Here is a 25,922-nt window from a genome sequence, read left to right on the forward strand (position 1 = left end):
AAGATGGATTGTCTTGATACTTGGTAGGTGGGTAGGTCTTCATGAGACGTGGAACTGATTAAATTTGGGCCCCTAACGGCTTGTTATGATACTGCAGCTGAACTTCCGGTTTTGATATCTCGTGATCTAGACATGCTAGGGTGACGAAATTTGGATGGTAGGTAGCTCTTGTGCTGGGGAACAAGTGACGTGAGTTTGGACCCCCTAGCGGCTTGCTCTGGAATTGCAGGGGCATTAGTTGAAAAATGTTTAAAGGCGGATAACTCAAGAACCGATTGATGGATCGTCGTGATTTTTGGCATGTAGGTAGCTGAAGTGATGCTTGACATAATGTTATTACAATTATGCAAATATTAATTGAATTTGCATAATTAATGAGGAAATTCTATATATCAGCTGCATTCCATGATAGGACTATTCAAGCTTGTGATATATGTAATGCAGAACGGCAGAAATACAGGCAGATATCGATTATGCAAATAAAGACTTAATTTGCATAATTAACGAGAAAATGTTATAATTACATAGTGGTAATGTCTGGAATTTTATACTTGGGATATTTGAAAGTTATGTGAAGGTGAACATTATTAAACATAATTTATTCAAATAAGGACCTCATTTGCATAATTTATGAGGAAATGCTATAATGGCATGCATTAATAAGATAAGACTGTCTTCTGGTGTAGAATATGATCAACAGATATAATTGATGCAATATAGGATCCTATTCGCACAATCAGGGGGATTCATCTATAATTTCTTAGTCATAAAGGCTAACATCATTTGGCGAAGGTATGAGATCGTGGAACTCTAGTTTGGCATGTAACACACTCCCTTATAGGATAATTTGTATCAAGTTGATAATTGGACAGTGACATTTGCATGTCAAGAACAATAGCTGACCTAGTTTTAACCCGCATAACAATTGTACTTGGAGCAGAATAATTACTGAATGGGTACTGTTGGACAGAAATAGAGGATTGTATAATTCCTTGCTTTGAAAGCAGGCTCAAGTTGTGAATATTAGGCTTCTTGCTTATCTACTTAGTCTAAGTATTTAGGCTCATATTTATATATACTTAGTCTAGTATTTTGTTGCCAAAACTGGAAATAATCTGGAACAACTTTCCAATATTTCAATCATATTTCAACTTCACAGTCAAAAACATGGCCGCCAACACAAGAATAATTTGCCCCAATATGGACGGACCAAAACAAAGAGTCTGAATATAAACAAATTCCAGGTTTATCCATTTGTTTGGCATTTTGATTAATGTCATGTGAATAGTGCTTACAATAGCAAATAGGTAAACTTTAACCATGTTGGCTAGATTCTAAGGAATATTTTAGCCACTTTTTAAAGATTTTAATGACTGAATTATTAGCATGAGCCAGGTTTGGAAACCAGTACTAGTTGTATATAAATTTCATGCATTGGATACTTCTTAATAATGCATCCTGGTATGTACAAGTAGTTGCATTTACCAGGCACATCAGAGAGGTCTATCTACCTAGCACAACTGTTGAGCATGTAGTGGGCAAATTTAGTGACTTAAATAAGCTAACATTTCCCCCCCCCCCCTCCTTTTGAACCCTCTGTCCCTACTGTCTCAAAAGTCTATGGGATTCTGATTGCTTTGCCACTGAAATTCCTTCTTCTTCCCTGAAAATTTGCTAAAAGCAAAATCAACCCACTCAAAGTTGTAGTTTTCTGGGTGAGTTGACAGGTTGAAACTGACCGGGCACAATCTAATAACCTCTGGATATCTGACTTGCAATAAACCTTCTTGGTCAGGATACTGTCCTTTATTTCTTATCTCCAACCCAAGGAAAATTGGACCCTCTCTGGCCGATGGATACTGCCTGGCCAATTTCATATTTCTTTTTGCCACCTTAGGATCTGCTTGGAGCTAGTGCTTCATTTCCAGTCACCACAGTTCTCTGAACAAAAACAAAGGTCTCAACTCTCAAGCCAACCCAAGCCAGTGCACATTATGTAAATTGGGGGTAATTGGCACGTCAACGTGAAGTTGGAACTGCACACCTGAGGCAAACTCTTTGAAAGGACAGTAATGGTGTCCTCCCTATTAAATTTCATTTTATACCTTCTTGCATAGAAATACTAGTACATTTGTATATCATTGCTGTGGTTGTAATGTAGAAAATACTCCAGGGTCTGTAGAAAAGAAAGTTATCGGAGAAGGGCAAAATCACTTTTTTCTTCAAACATCACACCCACCGACCTATAATCTCCAAGCAGATCCTACTGTGACAAGGCTGTCAGCTTTGTCACAGTATAGGATCTGCTTGGAGATCCTACAGCAAATGGAACCAAGGACCTTGATGGAACAGACCATGCTACAAAATGTCCCCACCCACCCAAAGTGTCGTTTCTCCCCATTTACAGAAGTACATTTTGACCGTAGTAGTTATACAGTAGACAAATACACATCATTCAAGTATTTCTCCAGCCATGAAATATGAATGTAGGATGTACTCAGTAGACTATTTTGTAGGGCACCAATGGCCGCTTGTGTGTCTACCTATTATTATAAGTGGCTGCAAAGAGCTTTCATTAAAATTGATGAAAGCTCCTTTCGCTGTAAAAAGTCTCAATAAGTAAACAATGCAGCCAATTAACTTGTCTCAGACAGAACAATGGGACAAAATACACACGATGTCAAGTTTCTCAGCAAGTCACACCAAGCTTTTTAAAGCTCCTTGGTTTAAAGATTTCATGACATCCTCACAAAAATACTCTGCACCTGCGTGGTGGTACCAAGGAGGTAAAAGAGAGAACCTCCCTTTTTTGTGACAATTATCAGAGATTGCTCCCATTCTTGACCAGCTAAGGCATTTTGCTCATTATATGACACGATTATGACCATATGAAAATTTGTGGGCAATATTCACAAGAACGACTGACTGTTTTCAGCTGCTAAGCCATTAATTTCGATCCCCGAATATTGTGGCCAGTGTAATAGCAATTGAGGAACTTGATCAATTTATTTGCAAGACCTGTGTGTTCTACATCTCAATTCTTACAAATAGACTGAAGGAAATAAATTTAAGTATTATTTTATATGGCCTCCTTCAGTCAATATTGATCATGTCGGTAAAATTCTATTTAGACATTAGCTTTGGAGTAGTGAGTATGTGTTTGTAAGCTCTCTGGAATCTTTCTTTTTTGTGACCCTTATAGTTGGCTGAAAGGGGCAGATAGAAGAGTGTGGATTGTGCTCTCCATGCTTATTCTTTGTCCTGATAATGTCGATTTTGCACATCAATTGGATTGGATGACTGTCTGAGCTCACCCCAATGGGATCAGAGCTCACCCCGATCGGGGTAAACTTGCCCCGTCGGTGTGTATAGACTGATCAATTCACACCTTTCCTGGCTTTGTTTTGGGATTTTGCACCTCTTTGACCAGAACTCCCACCCCGTCGGGGTGACATTACCCCGTCGGGTTTAGTGATTATGACAGTGTCACCCCGACGGGGTGAGTACCTTACACCGACGGGGTGAGTACTTTACACCGACGGTCCTGTGATTTGGTCCTGACGGGGTAGCTGCTAGCCCTGTCGGGGTGCTGAAAAACCCGTCGGTCTGCTTGCATTTTCTATAAATGATATCTAAAGTTATGAATACTGCAGAACAATAATTTTCATATCACTATACTCCTTACATCAAGACCTGCGCACTGATGTGAAACTTGAATGCAAAATGTTAATTTTTACTTGACATTCCAAATGGCCAGTGACTTTCCTAAATTGAGATGACCAGTGTTACAACCATATAATAAAATTAAGTCGGTGTGGCCTAAATGTCAAAAAGCCCAGATTTTCTTTCACCACCTCCAAAGCGTGTAATGCCGTGCTCAACATTACTTGACATTTAGGGCTCTGGGATTCTCCATTGAGGATCAAATCTTCCTTGATTATTTTCCACATCATTATGGCCTGAGGATTTGAGTTAAAAGGTCCTTGATACAAGAGGCACTAAGTTTGATGTGTGACACCTCGGGCAATAAAATAAGCTCTCTTCAGTTGTGTCTCAAATCCCATGCTTTAGTTTCACCACTAGCTTTGAAAATTAAACCTCCTTTGATTTTGATATTTTTCACATACATGTAATTATGGCCTGCGGATTTGACGTCACATACTGTTTTGAGGTACCAAAAGGTTCTTGATAAGAGACTTAGATTGTATCAAGGAGGTCCTTGGATTGTATGTATGACACGTGACACATGTGCAAAGGGCAGATGTCTTTTCAATGATGTGAAAACCTGTTAAGCTGGTACCATCTGGATTTTCACTCCACAACGCTCAAAAAAATAAGCATTGCAGAGTGAAAATCTGGATGGTACCAGGCTAAAAACCTGTACTTTGTTCAACAGTTTGAAATTGTTTAAAGCTTCGGGCACAGACTCATACATGTACACATGTATATGACATCGACCACCAGTAAATTGGGCCACTTTTCAAGATTAGAGCTGTGATTGGCCCACCCAAGGAGGTTCTATGGCCCACCCACTGCCCCAGATAATTGCAGTGACGTCAATTACAATGCTGGCACCTTTCATCCCATCCCCAAAAAAGACTGAATATGTATACTAACAAAATCATTAGGAGGGACCTGCAGCTACAGGTAGGGCAGAAAAAAATTGATAACCTGTTCAACATAATTAAATTTGGTTGGTTTTTGCTTTCCCTTCATACATCAAATCATACTGTTACAGAATTGATGTCAGGTACTGTGTGGCATGTACATGTATGTGTCCTGTAAACTAGGTTGAAATACATTTGTAACATGCCTTATTGCTCTGAACTGTTGATAGCAAAGTTCTTAATTTATAACCAAGATGCATTATGATAAGTTTGTGCTATAGAAGTGACCGCAAAAAATATAACAGTACCACAAAAAATTGTGATTTACAGTATCTTCCCATTTGCTTGAAGTCATTTTTGCTATGAAAAGCCAGTTGCATCAAAGCTTTCATGATATTCTGCCCCCTGATGGTTTGACATCACTGCTTGGAGGTAAGAGGTCCTTGATACAAGAGACACGCATGCACGAGTCCTACTCCTGGACACATGTAGGACACACGTGGATTGCAGAAGATTGAGGTCAACTAGAAAATTGCGATCCCAATTCTGCAGAATTCCGGGAACTGGAGCCAGAATTCTGGGAACTGGAGCCAGAATTCTGCCCATGGGGTCCTCTATGGCTGCTTTATTTTCACCTATACATGTAGTTTACAATATTAGCCCATCTAGATGTATAGTTGCTGACATATGAGAATTAGTCCAGAATTAAACTTTAAAGTTCAGCATGATAAAGGTTGATTTTATCTCACAAGACTGCTTGGAAACCTCTGATGTGTATATACAATGTATATACTAGTAGTACAATGTATTATTGCATGTATGTTATGTTACCTACCATCAGGGTCTGTGTGGAAGAGGTGGGAGGGTACCGGCTTCTGTAGCCTGGCCACCTTCTCAACAGTACGCTTCTGGGCAGAAGTCAGCCTGCAGTGGGGAACAAGGTTTAACAGGTGCCACAAATCATATTCTGCTGTTCTTATTACATAAATCAGTATAAATCTTATCTTTTTACTAGAAGGGCCAGTTTTTTTTTTGTAATAATGCTTAAAATTGTCTAGCAACTGAACAATGAGATTTGAATTCTGCCAAGGCTTCAATGAAAACATTACAATTCAACAGGTTCTGAAAAAGTAATGACAAGCTACAGTTATATTTGATAATATCATTACAATTTTCTAAATGTATTGTCATTGTTTTGGTACAAACCGGTGTTTGTATCAGTAAAACTATCCATTTGGGATCTTTTTTGGTATTTTGTTTGTTTGTTTGTTTGTTTGTTTTTCTTTTTTGGAATCATGCGTCACTATAGATCATACCTCCTTTGCTCCAAGGGTGTGTAGTCAACCTGCATGGTGGAGGCCGCTGGAGACGCCCCCTGGCGATCCTCGTCTGTCGGTACAGCTACCACACGCCAGATGAACTCATTGTAGTCAACGAGTCCGTTCTCACCCACCTGACACCTTGGTACGAAAAAGTGTAAGTTGTGATTTGAGTAGATCTGTCCTTGGTGCTGAACTTGAAATCACTGTTCAAAGAACCAATTGTTGTAAAAGATTCTGGCTATATCAGTAGCATTATTGCGAAATTCTTGCTTTTTACGTCGCATTATAAAAATACTGAGAGTACCGTACTCGTTCATGATGGTCTGAAAGGTCTCCGTGTCGGTAGCGACTCCTAGCGATTTGCATATGCGCTGCAGCGTCTCCTTGTCCAGCCTGCCAGTGACTGCGGGGTCGGCTGGGAGGATCGCCTTCTTCAGCACAGCGTGCAGGGGATCCCGTTCCCTGGAAAAATACGTGCATATAAGCAAACTGATGATGCTGTTAAAGGTAAGGAAAAGTTACTCAGTTATGGGCTAATGACTCGTAACGAGAGGTAAAAACAAGAAGGTTGACACTGGAATAAACCTTGACCAGTGAATGCTGACGCACAGTGACAGGCCCAATAAAAATTCTAAAATGCGGAACTGTATGCGGCTCAAGATGTCTTTCTGAGGTACAACTGTCATAGATTTAGGTTGGCTAAGAATGAGTCTACTCTACTTTATATTTGACGAGTGAATGCTATGAAATACATAGAAAAAAATAACTGAATATCATTACTTAGCCTGGCATCCAGTCTATCGTGGTTAGGGCAGGCTGTCTACGGGGCTCTAATAAATTTCCCCCGTCAAGCTCGACATTTCGCCCGGTAGGAGTGTTACACCTGTGATAGAGTTTTGCACGCTTTGAGTTGATTATCCCAACCACAAAAGACGATCGTGCTGGGGCTAATTGAACTCTCATCGTGCAAAACATACCGGGGAACGGCTGAGTTGGGCGGGAGAAGGGCTTCTACAGCCCCGAAGAGAACCCGCCCCAACCGCGATAGACTGGACACCAGGGAGTTAGTACTCTGTTACGAACCTGGAAGGTAAGGTGACACATCCTGCAGGCGGTTCGGTGCCGTTTTCAGCCGGCCAGGAGTAGGAGGAGCTGGCCACGGAGCCGGGCTGGTCACCCGGTGTCCTCCCCGACCACAACTCGAAGTGCGTCTTCCTGCAGTCCTCCACGCGGCCGCTAACCAACGCTTGGCGCTGTTGCATCTTCTCCACCGTGTACTCATCGCCAGGTGCAGGTTGGTAAGACCCCTGTTTAAAAAAATATATTGTAGAAAAAATACCAAACCATACAAACAGGTCACCACTAAAAAGGACCCGCATGGTAATTGCATATACTATAGTCTACAGCTTCGTTCAGTCATGCATTCAGCCACCAATTCATTCATCTCTATGTTATAGAATACACAAAATACATACCGACTATTGAAACCAAAAACTAATGCCGTAAAAAATACTTTCATATATATACAGGTCCATCTCGATATGGCTTGCCTTGTGGCGTTCAATCGGCTAGTAAACGTACGTTTCGGGTATAAAGTTTTTTTTAATAAGAAAATAGTTAAAACGCTTGTTTCTCTTCTTCAGTTTTCCTTCTTTTTTTATTAACTTATACTCAATTAAAAACGGGAGCTTCGTATGTATATAAGTGAATCAGTTTATAGAATGTAAATAGTAGTTGTACGGTAGCTTGCATGTCTTATGTCTGTATGTTTTAGTGTAATCAGAAAGATTACGTTTGCAAAACTTAATGTTGTTATGTCAGCTAAAGGATAATGAAGTACTAGTATCAAAAGTATCCAAGTACACGTTTAGGAGTGGGCATAGACACGTAACGTATAGGTGGTTAGATTCGCCATTAAATGTAGGTTAGCGTCCATAGTCACATTACAGCTCACAATGGAGACCGGCTATGTACGCTCGCGTCTTTTGTTTATCTTCTAAATACATAAAAAAAGCTCTCTTAGCTTGAATCCCTTTCAAAAAGACAAGACTTTGTAAAACGTGAACATTTTCTCTTACTCACGTGGTGTTCAGAAGACATGTAGTTCTTGTCGCCTTGTCGGTAGTTAAAGTCCAGAAACGGATACTTGCAGACGGGAGGGCCGACAGGCGATACCATGAACTCAGGCGGGGGTGTCTTATAATCCGCTCCCATAACTACCAACACAAAACAACGTACAGTTACTGTAGTTACTGTACAGTTACTGTAGAACTGTAAAGTTACTGTACAGTTACTGTAGGATAGATGCAGTCTGCATGTCATATACAAAAATGTATTGTGTCCTACTGGACTAAAGAATTGACTTCACTTACAATTGACTTGACTTACACATGTACTAGCCATACTATTTATATGTTAATCATTAGTTCTTGCTTATAAACCTGCTTTTTTTCAGTGTCACTGACGAAAGGTAAGCAGATGCTACCTAAAACGTCTGACCAAAATCATATCCAGCTGCTTGAGTACCTACTGTTCTTTGGCCTACATGTCATATTATGAAAATTAATTCAAAATGCAGCATAGAAAAGGAGTATCTGAACATTTTAAAATCAAATCAAAATATTTTCCAAAACACAAAAATTCACATTTACAATGTCACCACACACTCATGTGACTGTTTGGTACTTACTGGACCGCTTGAGATCGTCAGCGTTGTCATCCTTGTCGGAACTCATCCCCACACTAACGCTCTCCATCAGGTCCTACAGCAAAGGAACCGACACTAGAATGAGACACTGGATGTTTGAAAATACTGCAATGGGTCACTAAATTACAAGTAAAGGGACCGTCCGTATTTCACTGTTCGCGCGTTGGGCAAAAAAAGAGAAGAAAGTCGAAGGAGAGACTATGCTTGCGTGCATGCAAACAAGCTGAACGCCATCTTGATTGTTTTGAACACAACAATACAGGTTATGTTGTTTTGATAAGAAACTGAACACCAACAGTGCGTTTCTGCACAATACAATACTCCCTGGTGTACCAAAATGAACTGTCCCCGTAGTTAGACTATGTTGCTAGCCAAGCTTACGTGCCTACGATCATTTGTCGTGGTGACACTTTTCCGTGCCAGAGAAGGTATGAAAACAAAGGCAGTCGTGCGGATAATTTAGAACAATGATTCGCTACATAGGAGCTACATTTCCAACCATTCAAAGGGTCGATAAATTGCTCTCCAAACACCGCTGAATGAAAGCATCAAATGAGAACTATTTCTTTTCATTCTCTGTCCTTCGCGGTCGTATCAGCTTTCTACCACTGTCTCCGTGTTACAGTTACACTGGACCTATTCTTTTATCGATACGCTAGAAACTACATACCTTCATCTTACTCCTGAAGTCTCGCTTCTTTTGAAGCTGAAAATAGAAAACACGTTGAGTATGTGATACGTTGTCAAGGCGGCAAAATATTTCTCAAATCACTTAGCAATATATGTTTAGGTGCTTTAATTCCAGGCCTACCCGTTTTAAAAGCTCGCGACTTATTCATATAGCACCCACATACTAACGCATAGAAATCACGATCAAAATAATTATGATAACAGATATTCTATCGGAAGTGCATTGAAAAAGCGTGCAAACTGCATTGGCATGTGCTAATGATAGTTACCAAACTTTGACGCATTTTTTACCAGAATTATCCATTCTCATAAAGGACTATCACTAGTACTTCCTCTAGCCCATTTTTTTACCAAAAGGTAATTCTGAGTTCTCTCAATGGTAAAAATATTGGATAACACTTGTTGTTTCATTTCTGTATTTATCTGTTTTTATTTGTTTTGTTTTTTGTTGTTTCCTACCTTTTCGCTGACCACGCTCGGTGTGAGCCAACTCCGTAAGGTGTTGTCGTAACTCGTGGTGCTGAGGCCCAACCCGGGCTGACGGTGCATCACGTCCCACATCTGAAACAACGAAACAAAACAAACAAACAAACAAACAAACAAACAAGATTACTAACAGGTATGGGTCTATCAAAATTCTACATATAGGTTCAACGAGTAATATGTCTAGCAGAATGTTGAATAGAACTACTAAGAGCTAGTACAGAGCTATTCCTTTCTGTATCTGTATCTGTATAGCCGGTATAACCGCCTTTCGGCGTAACACACCAGCTTCGCAGGCTTTGCACCTGTATTTAACCCAGTGGGTATGTATGTACCATAAAAATCTTTCATTGTGAAAAACCAAGGACGTAGCTGAACGTAGAACTCCCTTGGAAAAACAGAACGTCAGTATATCACTAAAACAAAAAAACAACACATAAGGTTGAAATTTTCTATCGAAGTGCGGTGAAAACCTCACCTGTGCGTCTGGTGGGGCGTGTGAATGTTGGCAACCTAGCGTACCCCGCGCAGGGAACTTTGGGAAGTCTTTCCCGTACAGCGACAAGACCTGGTCTCTGTTGTAGCCAAGCTGCGGAGAGAAAACAAGTTAAACATCGAAAGGATCAATGATAATAGAATAATGCTTCGTTACGTTGAATCTGAATCGACTGCGATGTGTAGAAAAAGCCGCTGATATATTATCAATTCATATACTAAGTAAATGAATAAACAGTTGAGTAAAATGCCAAATTTTTCGAGGGGAAGAAGATTTTGCCGAACATATATCATTTACGAATGTGTCCATGAATGTAGGTGGCACTACTACGATGTTACACGCTCTCCCTCTGCATGCGGCGCCTGAAAAAGTTGCTCCTATTGCTGCAGAGATGTTTTATAGCCGTTGTCGGGCGCTTTTGATCGATGGCGATTTTAATCAGTCAGACTATGAAAATCGATATCCTTTTTTGTGTTAAAGGTCAATTTTTTTTACTTGTTTCAATTTGTTTCTTTTATGTGACCATCTAAGATAAATATAAATAAATGACAATGTTAAGGAAATTTCTGAAAAAAAAACAATGGGATAGTCTTCTTGTAGATTTCTTGTCAATTTTTCAGAAGGGTTACCACTTCTTGAAGGCGCTTGCATCTACTTTTGTGTGTCCATAAACTCAAGTGTGTTCTTAAAAACAAGAATTTGGGGACCTCAGGCCTCCATGAAATATCTAGATCTCGTTTGATGGTGACTGTGTCCTCCTGTCTGCAAGTCTTTCTTTCTATCGTGCAAGGGAAACAACGCCAGCTGTCAGCTGTCAAGGAGGTCATGTAATGAAAAACAGCGAGCGCTAGGAGATGTAGACGTAATTAATGACTTACTTTCTCCCTATGGGACAGACTGAATCCAACCATATTCATTACAACCTGACCTAACGGCTATGCGGAAACACAGTCACACACACGGACCCACACACACATACAAAAAACAATACCTCCTTTTTTCATGGAGGTAATTACAACTTACAACGAAGTCACTCTCCTCTGCCGCGTCTGGCTGGTTGGGTCTCCACTGGCGGCGCAGGCTGTCCGACTTGTTCCTGAAGCGGTCAAACTTGCACACCATCCGGTCCACCTCCACGTCTCTCCGCTCCTCGCCGCCCAGAGGCCGGTAGTCCGCCCGCTGTAGGCTCACGTACGTGCCGTCAGGCTTCAGCCGAGACCACAGTGCTGGAAAAAGCACACGGAAAGGTTAGAAACTCGTATTCCGTTTTGTCGAAGTCTTAAGCGGTGGTGAGAGAGGGGAAAGGGGGCAAATTAAAGACAAACCATACAGATACAGAGGTGTCCGTGAAAACAGTGAACATAAAAGTACGGTGAAAAAAAATCAAGAATACATGGACATTCACGAGGTACCATCTTTGCTTTCTAGTTATATCGATCTTACAACTCTGAACAGGTTAACACAAAATCAGCACCAAGGAAAGGGCTATCTAAACAGACAGAAAAGTAGGACGATGCGAATGGATATTTCCAATGATGATCATCATATCTATACTGTACTGTATAGTGTAGTGTATACAATAAACATTTTAGGCCACAGCAAGTAAATTTTATGGATGACATCCTCCACAGACTCCAAATCTAATGCGAGCGGGTGAAGAAAAAAACAAGGCGGGCCGAAACAAACAAGGTTCCTACATTTTAAAATGTTGTACAAATGGTTTTGATTCAGTGGGAACATCACATATACACAGCCAACATCACATATCACTGCATATCAAAGTAAGAAACAAAACATTAAATCAGAGCCTTTTCTTGTCTCCTCTCTTCATAGTCATCTGCCATCCACCTTCCGGCATGGCAACAGACATCTTTGCCCATTTTCGGCATGGTGACCACTGTCAGAAGGTAACAATTTTTTTTTTCCTCCAAAATCAGGCGAAAATTAATGCGACCGCTGATTTCATCCATAAAAAATACTTGCTGTGGCCTTACTCTTTACAACTCACGTGCCGATCTTCCCCGTTGTAACCACGTACCTGTCAGGTGAGTTAGGAACTTGACGTAGTCGACTGTCCCTGCTTCCGTGACGCAGTCGTCCCACAGCAGCCTGTCCAGGTCTTCATCCGTGAAACCCCGTCCGAACAGCGTCACGCACGCCTTCAGGAGGTCCGCTCTCGGTAGGAAACCAGATCTTAGAAAAAAAACATGCATTTGGTTATGTTAATCTGTATCGGTATAGCCGGTGTAACAGCCCTTCGGCGTAACGCACCAGCTTCGCAAGCACGCGGCGTGGCGACAGCTAGCTATATTACAGCGAACGACTTGTTACACTCAAACTTCAAGATTTAACTGCAGTTGTGTGAATGCAAATTGCCAATATATATACTATACGAGTATGATAATGACCATCATATCTATAGAGTAACCCTTTCTAGTGATGATGCCCCAATTGTGCTCGGTGGCAAAAAGTTCCACTCTACCATCGTTCTTGAAAAATACGAGTTTTTGAACGGCTCAATTCTTGGTTGATGACTGATATTTGAAGGCATGACTGGTTCTTTTCTGTGCTGGTATTAGGTACTTAGTGGTTGGTACGTCCACCAGCTTATTATTTATTTTGTACATTATGTATAGTCTGGACATTTTTTGTTTGTCTTCAAGCGACTCCCACTGTAGGTTTCTTTTCGTTTCCGTTACACTAGCACCCCTTTCATAGTTGTACATTTAAATAAACGCTACCAAAAACCAAACCATTCATAGTTGTACATTTAAATAAACGCTTCCAAAAACCAAATCATTCATAGTTGGACATTCATACAAACACTACCTAAAACTAAACTTCCAGTCGAGGGTAACAACTGTCCTACCTACCCGTCGCTGTGGTACTGTGAGAACGCCGTGAGGAGGTCTGTAGAGCTCGGTTGTGGCGGGAGGCGGGACAGTCGGCAGGCTTCAGTCCTCATGGCGGTCCTCAGCTGCAGGGCGGGGCTACACGAGCTGTCCGGCACCGCGCATGTCTCATCCCTATACCGGCAATACCATAACTTCAACATAATAATTAAGACGGACATAACTTCAACTTTACAAACTGATAGCCGTGTTATCGGGCTCTCCAAATGGGCTTTCTCTATATCATAATGCGCCTTCTTTTTTTTTCTGTTATACTACTTGTATTTGGTCCGGGGTTCTTTTGCTGAGCCGGTACAAGGGGGAAAAGGTACAAATAGAAATGCTATGCCAGAGAGGTCCGGGGTCTTTTGCTGAGCCAGTACTAGTTTAAAAAAACGGTACAAATAGAAATGCTATGGCAGAGAGGAGAAAATCACACATATATATATAATATAAAGGCTTACCCAAAAGCCCAGTCGTATGGCCTGTATGCTAAACGAGTCGTTGCCACGAAAAAAGCTAATCTAAGAAAAGCGTTGAACTCAGTATCTAGACATTTCGACGTAATGAATAATTAACAGTTCCAAATGATAACTCTACAGTTCCAGATGAGGGGCGACTACGGTGTGCTAGATGTTAGTTAGCTTGAGTGGTGAATCCAGTTTACTTCATATCTATTGCAGACATTTACACGTAGTTGTAGGTGTACCTCGGCCTGGGTATTACATGACTGTAGTCCTTCAACACCTTGGTAACGATGCCAGCCGGGTGGACGGGTTTAAGTCGTCTGCCGCTCGGAACGCGAGAGCCAGGGCGGTGGTGCTTCTTCTTCCCCTCTCCCGGGGACTGTTTCTTCGTTTCCCCGGCCGTGATGTTGGTAGTCCCGCACTCTGGTGGCGTTGTCCCGCCCGCTCGACGGGCCGACTTCGTCCGTGCAGACTTCCCCCGACGACGTGGCTTGGCCGAGGTTTGATAAGAAGCTTCTGTCTCGGTGTTGAAATGACTGAAAACGAAAAAGAAAAAAAAATTGTTTCACTAAAAAGGTAACATTTACAAAGCAAATGCATTATGTTAACCTTCACATGGTCTAGCACAAGAAGTTACTGCTCTGTTTATTCTCATTCTCATAGTTATATAAATAACTCCGTCCTGCCACTTGCTACATAAAAAATGTAATCCAACACCACTGGGTGCCTGCCACAGCACCAGTTACCATGGTGACAGCTGTCTGATTGAGGTCATTGACCTTATTTGCAATTGTTTGGAACGGAAGAAGAGGAAGAAGAAAAACTGGAGCAAAAACTTCTGCGAACGCAAACATATTAAGAATCAATTTGAAGGAATAAAAGAATCCCAATGACATCAAAATTATATTCAATATCAGCTACATTTTACTCAATGATGAAATCAACCCCTACCTGTCGCCATCGAGTCCAAGATTGAAGTGAGTCTTGAGAAGGTACGCTGTCGTCTGCTGGCGCCTGCGCAGTTGTTCCCCGTGAAGGCCTCTGTGTGTCTTTTGAAAATGCTCCAGGGCCTGTAAAGGATCGAAAATAGAGCCTCCGTATGTATGTCATAATTCAAAGGCTGTGTCAGAGCACTTACAACAACCCGGACCCGTTTATTTTTCAAAGAGTCGGACAATTCATCTCCCACTGCCTCCTGAGAAGAGGTCAAACACCCTAATAGCTTGACTAGAATAGTATAGTATAGTATAGTATAGTATAATATAGTATAATAGAACATAAGTTAACTTATCATGTTCCTCCTATTTGTTTATGTATCACATATCCACTCTTTGTCTCGTATACGTACGTTATTACCTTCGCCAAGAAGGTTATGTTTTCAGAGGCGTTCGTGTGTCTGTGTGTGTGTGTGTGTGTGTGTGTGTGAGCACGATAACTCGAGAATGCCTGGATGGATTGTCTTGATATTTAGTAGGTGGGTAGGTCTTGATGAGACGTGGAACTGATTAGATTTTGGGCCACCTAGCGGTTTGTTATGGTACTGCAGCTGAACTTCCGGTTTTGATATCTTGTGATCTAGACATGCTAGGCTGACGAAATTTGGATGGTAGGTAGCTCTTGTGATAGGGAAGAAGTGACGTGAGTTTGGGCCCCCTAGCTGCTTGCTCTGGAACTGCAGGGGTGTTAGTTGAAAACTGTTTAAAGGCGGATAATTCAAGAACCGATTGATGGATCGTCCTGAGTTTTGGCATGTAGGTAGCTGAAGTGATGCATGACATAATAATATTACAATTATGCAAATATTAATGTAATTTGCATAATTAATGAGGAAATTCTATAAATCAGCTGCATTCCATGATAGGACTATTCAAGCTTGTGACATGTAATTCAGAACGTCAGAAATACAGGAAGATATTGATTATGCAAATGAAGACTTAATTTGCATAATTAGTGAGAAAATGTTATAATTACATATTGGTAATGTCTGGAATTTCATACTTGGGATATTTGAAAGTTATGTGAAGGTGAACATAATTAAACATCACTTATTCAAATAAGGACCTCATTTGCATAATTTATGAGGACATGCTATAATGGCATGCATTGATAAGATAAGACTGTCTTCTGGTATAGAATATGATCAGCAGATATAATTGATGCAATATAGGATCCTATTTGCACAATCAGGGGGATTAATCTATTATTTCTTAGTCATAAACGCTAACATCATTTGGCGAAGGTATGAGATCGTGGAACTCTAGTTTAGTTTTAAGTAAGTTAAGTAGAGATAGAACGTTAGAACTTCATGTTAGCATATAGTTTTATACCAGTACATTCTGTACTCATCGTTCTTGTCAATGTCTGTTTGCAATTAGCTATATAGCCCTCGGGCATGAACTTGCAATAAACTATATATTATTATCATTATTCATTTCTAGATACGATAGATTGCCAGATTGTCAAGCTTGGTTACACGTCTCAAAGGGATTTTGACCAAAAAAAATTGTTGGTTTGTTTCGGTAACAAGATATTTGCACATTCTCAACAACGTGATGAAAAGATATTACTACCGACCCGACCTTTGTGCAGTGGACTTTGGTGTAAGTCGTGTTGTTGTTGTCCTCTTCTTTGGAACGGAAGTCCTTGTTAAAGTCCTACATGGAAAAGAGACGTGAGAAACGAAGATACTAAATCTAGTATAAGAGAGACAAGAATCATCAAAGAACACAAGACGTTTTCTTTGGCCTGTATCTATGGCTTTAAATTGCACATTACATGTATCAACCTCTAGGGAAAACTAGAAAGGGGACAGGAACGTAGCTACCAACTCTTTGAAAATGCATCCAATGCAATTTCAAGGCTTAAAAACTGAATTTTCTGAGTCAATTTTCAGGTCATTATTTTAATGTAGTAAGCTGAAAAGTCCTATCCCGTAGTATACTGATATCTGTGAAGCAAACATGCGATGTCGCTGACGGAACATGGCTGTCTGTTTTGCCTCGTAGGCTGGTTCTAGCTATTTATGGGCGGTACCAAAAATACATGTAGCTTGTTTTGGGCTATATTCAACGCTTCAAGTGAGACATGATGATGAAAATCTGCTAACAAATTGCAGTAAATTTCAATATCAGAATGTCAGAAAGTCGTTGTTTTGTTGTCCTGAAATTGCAATTGCATTGGATGCCCAACCTTGTTTTTTTTTACGCACGCTCGCATCAGTTTTGGGGTTCCCACAGAATGTCATCGACATATTGAAATCAACATGGCCTAACTCATTTTTTTCTCTGACTTACCGGTATGTTGCATGCCCTGTCCTCCCTGGCGTAGTGAGGCTGGTACGGGCCCTTGTCGGTATAGGACTCCTGAACCAGGGACGCGTTCTTCGTCTTGACATCACGATCATGACGGTCCAACCGCAAGTTGGTGGCATTCTGACGCGGGAAAGACAATTTCGTTTCAGCGAAGAAGAAAAACTTTATTGCACGACAATCTTACATGGTACAATGTATGACAACAACCATTGAACGTAGTAAAAAGAGAGGTATAGAATAGAATTTAACATAGAGGTATAGAATAAAATTTTACATCCTAATTACTTAAGAAGTAATAAGGGCTACATCTCTTATACATGTATAGTCTTACAATCGAGTGGGGCTAATCATATTTTCTAATAACAACGCAGTCTTTTGTATACCAGTATTTGCAAGAATACCTATGTATATTGATAGACACAGGAACACTTTTGTAGTATATTAAGGCACATTTAAGATACCTGTTTGTGTGATGTCCATGTCGGATGAATGCTCCACCGCAGTAGAAAGTTCTGCGAGAGGAAGAAAAGCAGTGCAAAAAAGTTATGTCAGCACCAAAGCAAGGACAGGTCCTATCAATAAGTGCATGTAAGAACTGTTCACTAAAAAGCTGACAATCTCTTGTTACGTCATAAGGAGAATCTTCTAACCAAAGCTGTTTATGTTTATGTGACCATTGATGAAATTTTTCCACTGCTTCGCCTAGAAACGAATCCATTTCGGCAAGGTTTGAGCTAATGGTACATTTAGGTACTCTCCAAGCAGAGCTTTAGGCTTTGGCGTATTTTTGGGCCTGTTTTTAGGTGTTTTCATCGGGCTTTCTTTTTTGTACCGGCATCTTTTTGTACACCGAGTGGCAAATGGAAAATGCCTGGAAAAAATGCATACTGCCCGGCCAATTTGATACCGTCTTGCAGAGAGATCTGCTTGGAGATCAGCGTTTACATGTAGGTGCAGTAGATCTAGATGCAAAGAATTTTGTCACTGGAATCTTTCATATTCCAGAACGCCATTCCTGAGCACCCTCACCTGCAATCCCGCACTTACCCAGTAGTCGGCGCTGTAGGTGGTGCTCCACCGCGTGCGACACTTACTAAACGGTCCGTCCTTACTCAGCACGTTGTCTCCCTGCAGAACCTTCTTCAGTTGGACCGCGGGGTCTCTCCTCTTCGGCCCGTACAGGTGAGACAAGCGGCCGCCGTGGTGCACCTGGGCTGTAGCCATTGTTGTACACCAGGTGCATACTGCTACAGGTCAACTCAGGTGACTTCAAACTTGACGTGTGTGACGTAACAAATGACTTTGTGCAAGATGTTCTGTGTGGGACGGCAGAACGTACTGCGCCTGCGCGAAACCCGTAATGTAATGTGTATTTATATGTATAACACTTCGGCAAAACGTCTCGTTTAATAGTCATGTATTTCAGGATAATGTGCTGTCTATAGTTTTCAAATGTTGTGTGGAAAAAATGATATCGTTTGTAACGTGCAAAATGCTGATGCAATGTTGCTGAACGTCCGACAAAAAACGTGCAAAATCCGGTTTTCGTTCTGTGTGGGACAAGAACAAGATAGAGACCCCTACGTCACCAATCCCATAATGCAATTGTCCCGTTCCACATTGAACTTATCATTGAAAACGATGTCGATTCATTCCTTTATTCGCTTCCACTTTCCTTCATTCGGTTTTCCACGTATACAAACTATATGCAGACCCTTTCAAACTTTTCACCAACGTGTCTCAGAAATGAACTTTAAACAGTTGCAACACTCAGAAGAAAGTAAAAACTGAATCGAAGGTTTTGAAACTTTATTGCCTCGACAAAGGAAGCATCATTTTCTATTCATCTGCACGAAAACTTTTCCTTCTCCCGTCGGCTGTAGTGGTTCTTGTACGTGGACATCCAAGTCTCGCCCTGCGAAGTCTCGCGATCTTTGGGGCGGAAGATGGAGGACTCGGGGAGACTGGCTGTAGTTGTCGTCAGACTCGGCAGGCGGAGTGGTCGTCTCACCTGGTCTACCGTCGCGACGTTTGTCTTCACTGGGAGTTCTTTAAACCTGGTGAAGAGAAAGGATTAGAGCAGAGCAGGTATGGTTCTGTGTTTATATTTGCATCTATCGGGCTTCGGGAAGCGACTGGAAAGAGTAGAAATTGGCCAAGCCTGACATACGTAGAGGCTATGAGTTTATATGTTGATAATCAGATTTGCTGGTATTCCTTCCTGTAAGGATTGGAGGGGGTTTGAGGGGGTCCAGCTCGAGACTTTCATCACAAGACGCACCGAAGGTCCTACGAGAGGGCACAACGGTAAACTTGAAGTCCCCTTAGTCAGAGGAAGGTTAAAAGGCAGACCTTCAGTGTTTTTGGTTTGTTTGTTCGGTTGGATGGAGGCACGCAGTTGGAAATATGACGCAATAAGCCGATCCCGAATGTCCTCCACAATTATAAGTTCAACCAATGAGAGAAGGGCAATTAGTGGTTCAACCAATGAGAGAGTGGCTACATGTCCGTCAATTATATTTGCATTTCTATGTTTAGACGAAGGTGGGCGGGGCTTCAGGATTGGTCCTTAGGCCTTTCATGACGTCATAATAATTATCATAGGAATCTCGGCAACCAGGTGTTGGTGGGTAAATTGTTTAGGTAGCAGCAAGTTGGTATCAAGGAGAATTATGTTTCCTATAGTCTAGGTAAACTATGAATGTTGGCATGGTTTGTTGGTGAAATTTTACTAAGGGGGGGGGGGCGTTTGTCAGTGAATGCCGTACTTACTGGACACAGTCGTCCCCAAACTGGAAGTGTGTGGTACGCTGGTACTTGTTCCAGTTCTCACGGAAAAGCGCCTCGGAAGAAAGGTCCTTATCCTTGGCGTCCACCTACGAAATTAAAGAACGGTCCACCAATAATTCTTATCTTCATTGACTTGCTTGTAAGGCCGTGTTGATTTGGTTATATGGATTTCTAAAAATGTTTTCGACCATACTGTACATCGACTCCGATCGAGAAAGATACGAGCGTAGCACCAAAATGACAAAATATATGCCGTGAATTGCCCAAAAATGTTGTAAAACGATACTAATGTCGTAGAATGCCAAAATCAATTCCAAAAAGAAAGAAGAAAATGTGAAGAAATGAAAATGAGGAGTCTATAATTCGCCATACCATATTCTGTGTGTTTAGTCATTTGTTCAACCTTCATATAACCACGTAGATGTCATAGTCTTTTCTGCCTAAATAACCCCATAACCAAAACAACATTGGTGCCTAATGCCTACTTCATTAAGCTTGAAAATCAAAACAAGTGGAAGGTTACATACACCAGTGAATGAGGTCTTGTATACGGACGTTTCCAGCGGCTTGTCTCTGTTGAACTGAGGATTCATGTCCTGAGAAAAAAAGAATTCTGAATGAATGCGTAAATGCTTTCCCTCCCATTTGAGTGAAAAAAATTAACCTTTACTCGCGTTTTTAGATGTACGTAAAGATAGGATTTTGAGCAGTGGCTACACTGGACCACCAGTCAAAACAAACAAACAAACAAGCAAACAAAAAAACAAACAAACAAACACAAGTGCAGTTTCAGGTACGTACCGGTATACTGTTTCCCGCTCCCGGATCGAAAGGTGGAGGCTGTCAAAGATAAAGATTTTTTTATTAAAACAGCAAAAGCATAAATACATACAAGATGACATCGCACTCAAGTTCCATGGAACTTATATTAATGGCGCAGAGATGATTAAACATGTGGTAAAGATATTGTAATTACATGGACAAATAAATAAATATACAAAATGGAAACAATTAAACTAATTAATATTTGGGTTAAGTAAATGGAATTCAACGAGCGCAAGTCCCAAACCCTATCCATTAGAATTACTGGTAGGACACGAGTAGAATAATTGAAGTCGAAAAGATTAATCAGATACAAAACGACCATTTTTGGTGATGAAGTTCTGAGGTAAGCTCATAATTTTACAATTAGTCTCAAAACTGCAAAAGGATAATAAAGATAAAGATTGATGGATCAACAACGATCTTACTGGAAATATTCTTCATGGAATGAATTTGAGATTTACAGTTAAATTTGATGCCTACTGATTTGAAAATTGATCGCAACGCAATGAGATCAAAGCTGTGCCTTGGACGAATTTTGCTAGTCTCCACTAGACTAAGAACAGTAAACAGTAAAAATTTGTTGTCGCTTTTGAACGTTCGAACACCCATTTTTGTCTCATTCGTGGCTCATTAAAAAGTTACACAAAAGTTATACATAACTGGACGATAAAGTTCTGTTTTAAATTAAAAACGAACCTGTCGTCCGGGTCTTCGGAAAAACTCGGAGGCTGCTGACGTCACAGGTTTCATACTGTCCGAACCGAGCTGGAAGTGAGTCTCATTCTGCGCAGATGGAAACACGGACGAATATGTACTAGTATTTGTTATTTACTTACTGTGGCCTAAGGATATCGGTGTATAAACAGATGATCTAAGAAACAAAGGCAAAGATACCTGTTTGTGTGATGTCCATGTCGGATGAATGCTCCACCTCAGTAGAAAGTTCTGCGAAAGGAAAAAAAAAACACGGCAAATGAAGGTTTTGTACAAATCTACTCAGCAAAACAAAACAAAGGGCTAATGTTGATTATGCGTATATTGCGTGTAATGAAGTCGCCGACACATTCGTTACATGAAACACTGGTGCTGTTGTTTTTGTGGCTACATTATTACATTATGTCAAATCATGACTTTATGTTAGAAGCCTACCTAGCGATCTTTGGTTGAAAAAACAATCAGGAATGCGAATGTGCACAACATTGTACAAAGACAACGTTATTTAGTTGTCAAGAAGCACATTGCATTCCAGAACGTCAATGGCAATGCTGAATAGGAGTTACTACAAAATATTGCAGTCCCGTACTTACCCAGTAGTCGGCGCTGTAGGTGGTGCTCCACCGCGTGCGACACTTACTAAACGGTCCGTCCTTACTCAGCACGTTGTCTCCCTGCAGAACCTTCTTCAGTTGGACCGCGGGGTCTCTCCTCTTCGGCCCGTACAGGTGAGACAAGCGGCCGCCGTGCTGCACCTGGGCTGTAGCCATGGTGCATACTGCTAGGGGTCAAGTAAGGTGACTTTTCAACTTGACAGTGACGTTGGGGATGTAACAATGACCTAACAAAAGTAACAATGTACGTAAGAACAAACGATTCGCTACGTCATCAATGCCATGCCTTGTGCCATTGTGTGCCTCAAATACGTTCCACAAGTCGATTCATTGTGTGTGTGTGCGTGTGTGTGTGTGTGTGCCGATCTGTGCTTGTGTGTGTGTGTGTGTGTGTGTGCGCGCGCGTGTGTGTGTGTACACATGTGTGTGTGTGTGTGTGTCGATCTGTGCTTGTGTGTGTGTGTGTGTATGTGTGGGTGTGTGTGTGTGTGTGTATGCGTGCGTGTCTATGTGTATGTGTGTGTGTGTGTGTGTTTGTGTGTCTTGGTGTGTGTTTCCGCCAGGCCCTTAGGTCAGGTTGTAATGGATACGGTTGGGTTGTTTCCTTTGCATGGCAAAGAAATGATCTACTACTAGTAGATATTTTATGGAGGTCTGAGATCTCCGAATTCTTTTTTTTATACATTTCACTCTAGGTCGATCAAAGAACATGTCTCTGACGATGGAAAGAATCTGACGAATGGATAGTTTGTTTGATAGACTGTTTTCTTGAACAACTGCAAGGTGTACTCTTGAATAACCTTCCCAAGCTGCCTAACCACCCCTGTAACAAAATAGACCACCCCTGAGAGGTGCCCAACAAGGTAGTGGGGAAAATTCAGTCTTGATGTGCACACAAAGAAAGGTCTCTTTGACGAGGACGAAGTACACGACAACTAAAACCTGCAGGTAGGGACTGCGCATCGTCTTTATATTGTTCTTGAACTTTCTATAATACTGCTATATGGTTCTGAATTTGTAGGGCTTATAAACCAGTACAGTAAGTACGTTTTAACAGTGTGCATACTAATTCTAATCCGCAACAGGGGTATTTCGCGTTGAAAGAAAGTGACGAAAAAGTTTCGAGGGTTCAGTTTTGAGTTCCCATTTCTCATGATCTGCTACAAAATGACATTAACTACTAACATGGCTGGAAAGTATAAGAAGTGGCGTGTTTGGAGTGGAAATTGATTTCGGACCCGAGGCCTACTTCCGGGTTTTGAGTTTGACCCAGATTGACCTTTGATGCGTTCTGGTCTCGGACTGGGGTTTTCTTTTGCTAAAGGCTTTCTCTTGCGGACAATATAAGTTGTTTTGGTTGCTAAATTATATTCAAATTCTAAATAACAAAAGGGTCAATTTTTCGTTGGAAAATCCTTTCCCCTCCAAAATTTACAAAGAAACATACATTTGAGAGGTTGAAGCAAGTTGCTGGAGGGATATCCTTTATTCATTACGATATTTTTTTTTTGCTGGAATTTACTGTCATTGGCTTGTGCAGTGTTTATTTCTTGACATGGTTTATGTTCTGCCGACTAGAACCCTTATAAGCCATGGGTCCTCTTAGAGTGGCCATTATAGGAGCCGGGGTGAGCGGGCTCACTTCAATCAAGGCCTGTCTGGAGGAGGGGCTTCAGCCGGTCTGTTTCGAGCAACATGACGATCTCGGTAAGACATCATTGCACGTGTTAAATTTTAACTACCTTCGTCAGAAGGTTATGTTTTTGGTAGCGTTTGTTGTTGTGTGCGTGTGTGTGTGTGTGTGTTCGTGTTGTCTGTATGTGTGTGTGTTTGTCTGTGTGTGTGTGTGTTTGTGTGTGTGTGTGTGTGTGTGTTTGTGTGTGTGTGTGTGTGTTTGTGTGTGTGTGTGTGTGTAGAACATGGACCGGTCTTAAATACATGCGTATTTTCCCGAGTATTCCTTTGGTCTTCTCCTTACTGTGCTACTGTCAGTAACCTCCATACAACCTGCTTATATTCCAGGCGGCGTGTGGTACTACTCAGACGATGTCAGACCTAACCAGGGCTCCGCCGTGTACCGGTCTCTCATCACGAACACCAGCAAAGAAATGATGTCGTTTAGCGACTTCCCCTTCCCTAAAGACACGCCCCCCTACCTGCCGTACCACCGTGTGTACACATATCTACAGGACTACGCTCGGCACTTCGACCTGAGGAAACACATCCGGTTTAACACGCAGGTGGGAATATTCTTGTTGAACCACCGCTTCTGATTAATACAAAGCCCCAGTCACACATTCACGACTTTGGCGTCCCGAACACTAGCCGATCCTCCCCAACCGATGGTCGGCGCAAAGTCGGCTGATGTTCGGCGAGGTCGGCGCAAAGTCGGCTGTAATGTATAAAACATTCGTGTGTTAGTCGTGAGGATCGACCATGGTTGGCTGGTATTCAGCTGTCAAGTCAACAGAACAACAGCTAATCATTCAGGAGTAAGTCAGGCGTGTTCGAGGCGTGTTCTGGGGTCAAATTTGACGAAAATTTAACTCAAATTTGTTTCGATTCGTATAGAAAAATAGGCTTTGCCTAAATCTTGTCAGAGTGCTCCCGAACGCTTCCGAACCTAGTCGGCTGGTGTTCGGGAACAAATTTGTGGAAAGGTCATGAATGTGTGACGGGTTTGAATTTCATACAAGCAGGAGATCTGTAGCTGCTGTCACATTTTCACGAATTTGGCCTCCTGAACGCTAGCCGAACGCTCGCCTACCATGGTTAGGAGTGAGTCGGCTGGCGTTCGGCCGGGTCGGCTACGGTTTGGCTGCGCCAGCTAAATGTTTCAAAATGTTTTAAAAAATTTGTGGGGTGTTTGGGAGGTTCGATCAAAGCTGGCTGGTTTTCGACCGTAAGTTAGCAAACAACAGGGCAACCATCCGTGAGTCAGCAGTGTCCGGGGTGTGTTCATTAATCAAATTTGACTCTAATTTAACTCGAATTCGTTTTGAGTCATATACAAATGGTATACGTAGGCGTGGCCTGAATCTGGCGTGGCGTGCTCCCGAACATCAGCCGGACAGGTCGAACGAATTTCTTGCGACGTTCGAGAATGTGTGACAAGGGCTTATAAGCCATTGTTCCGATGTTCTCCTTTCTTACGTTTAATACTGTTTATCACTCCAGGTCAGCCGCATACAGAAGACGGAAGACTTTGATGAGACAGGACGGTGGGAGGTCCGTACTGTACAGACGGGTCACGGCGATGGGGAACACAGAGAGACATTTGACGCCGTCATGGTACGTACTTAATGGCCATAGCTATAGACCACAACTAGAAAGGTAACATTTGCAAGGCAAATGCATAATGTTTACCTTTGCATATGGTCTGCTCTGTTAATTCTTACACAAACACATTCAATATTTATATGATCAGGCAGGAGTCTAAATCCCTCCTGCTATGAAATTGCAACATGATGTAACCCAACACTAGTTACCATGGTAACAGACACAATATTGGTTCTGGTCAGTGGTCGCTGTTTGGAGAAGAAGGAGAAGAAGTAGAGGAAGAAGAAACTGAGCAAAAATAATGTTTCCCTTTAGTAAACATAATAATAACATGATCTCCGATAAGGATGAAGCGTAATAGAGCCAGCCGACCACTTACGCCATCTTATTCATGTGACTGAAAGCTCATCCGCAAAGTGATCGTTCACCATGATTTGCTGCTTCCATACTGTTCAACCCACGGTCCATTTTGTACGTAAAACTTTCTGAAATTTACCTCGCGACTCAAAGGAAAAGGGGAAGACAGAAGAAAATGTACCGTGGCCGACAAGAACAAAATTTTACACCGCAACTTTTGGTGTTTTACACCGCAACTTTTGGTGTTTTACACTGCAACTTTTGGTGTTTTACACTGCAACTTTGGGTGTTTTACACTGCAACTTTTGCTGTGTTTTACACTGCAACTTTTGCTTGTGTTTTACACTGCAACTTTTTGGTGTTTTACCG

The 25,922-nt window shown here is 41.6% G+C and overlaps 3 protein-coding genes and 1 long non-coding RNA gene across 5 annotated transcripts in view; 2 read left to right on the plus strand and 2 right to left on the minus strand.

Annotated features, from left to right (window-relative positions):
• Positions 1 to 18,198, minus strand: part of LOC109484208 — a 22,654-nt gene extending 4,456 nt beyond the window's left edge. Inside the window, exons 1-18 of the mRNA XM_019787456.1 lie at positions 18,022 to 18,198; positions 17,436 to 17,486; positions 16,957 to 17,094; positions 16,243 to 16,317; positions 14,615 to 14,733; positions 13,906 to 14,199; positions 13,179 to 13,331; positions 12,344 to 12,498; positions 11,329 to 11,531; positions 10,288 to 10,398; positions 9,786 to 9,887; positions 9,307 to 9,342; positions 8,619 to 8,691; positions 8,012 to 8,145; positions 7,013 to 7,236; positions 6,239 to 6,391; positions 5,924 to 6,067; positions 5,443 to 5,531 (exon numbers count right to left, since the gene is read on the minus strand). Coding sequence (XP_019643015.1) covers positions 5,443 to 5,531; positions 5,924 to 6,067; positions 6,239 to 6,391; positions 7,013 to 7,236; positions 8,012 to 8,145; positions 8,619 to 8,691; positions 9,307 to 9,342; positions 9,786 to 9,887; positions 10,288 to 10,398; positions 11,329 to 11,531; positions 12,344 to 12,498; positions 13,179 to 13,331; positions 13,906 to 14,199; positions 14,615 to 14,733; positions 16,243 to 16,317; positions 16,957 to 17,094; positions 17,436 to 17,486; positions 18,022 to 18,198 — 2,431 coding nt within the window. The remainder of the gene's footprint in view (positions 1 to 5,442; positions 5,532 to 5,923; positions 6,068 to 6,238; positions 6,392 to 7,012; positions 7,237 to 8,011; positions 8,146 to 8,618; positions 8,692 to 9,306; positions 9,343 to 9,785; positions 9,888 to 10,287; positions 10,399 to 11,328; positions 11,532 to 12,343; positions 12,499 to 13,178; positions 13,332 to 13,905; positions 14,200 to 14,614; positions 14,734 to 16,242; positions 16,318 to 16,956; positions 17,095 to 17,435; positions 17,487 to 18,021) is intronic.
• A 570-nt stretch (positions 18,199 to 18,768) lies between these two features.
• Positions 18,769 to 22,136, minus strand: LOC109484206. 2 transcript variants are annotated; one of them, XM_019787454.1, is made up of 7 exons: positions 21,897 to 22,136; positions 21,484 to 21,534; positions 21,286 to 21,372; positions 20,566 to 20,604; positions 20,292 to 20,360; positions 19,747 to 19,850; positions 18,769 to 19,031 (listed from the first exon to the last, which is right to left on the minus strand). In XM_019787454.1, exons 1-7 carry the CDS (start codon positions 22,071 to 22,073, stop codon positions 18,818 to 18,820), a joined length of 741 nt encoding a protein of 246 aa, XP_019643013.1. In that variant the 5' UTR covers positions 22,074 to 22,136; the 3' UTR covers positions 18,769 to 18,817. The 2 variants fall into 2 exon arrangements, with proteins under 2 accessions (XP_019643013.1, XP_019643014.1); XM_019787455.1 differs by lacking the exon at positions 21,286 to 21,372.
• LOC109484209 lies at positions 18,967 to 22,888 on the plus strand. Its single transcript, XR_002141066.1, has 3 exons — positions 18,967 to 19,062; positions 21,984 to 22,031; positions 22,613 to 22,888. It is a non-coding gene; the product is annotated as an uncharacterized LOC109484209 (long non-coding RNA).
• A 599-nt stretch (positions 22,889 to 23,487) lies between these two features.
• LOC109484123 (dimethylaniline monooxygenase [N-oxide-forming] 2-like) overlaps positions 23,488 to 25,922 on the plus strand; it is an 8,629-nt gene continuing 6,194 nt past the window's right edge. The window contains 3 exon segments of the mRNA XM_019787343.1: positions 23,488 to 23,624; positions 23,940 to 24,157; positions 25,095 to 25,208. Coding sequence (XP_019642902.1) covers positions 23,510 to 23,624; positions 23,940 to 24,157; positions 25,095 to 25,208 — 447 coding nt within the window. The 5' untranslated portion in view covers positions 23,488 to 23,509.

Source organism: Branchiostoma belcheri, unplaced genomic scaffold, assembly GCF_001625305.1.
Source record: "Branchiostoma belcheri isolate BF01 breed outbred unplaced genomic scaffold, Haploidv18h27 scaffold69, whole genome shotgun sequence".
Lineage (NCBI taxonomy): Eukaryota > Metazoa > Chordata > Leptocardii > Amphioxiformes > Branchiostomatidae > Branchiostoma > Branchiostoma belcheri.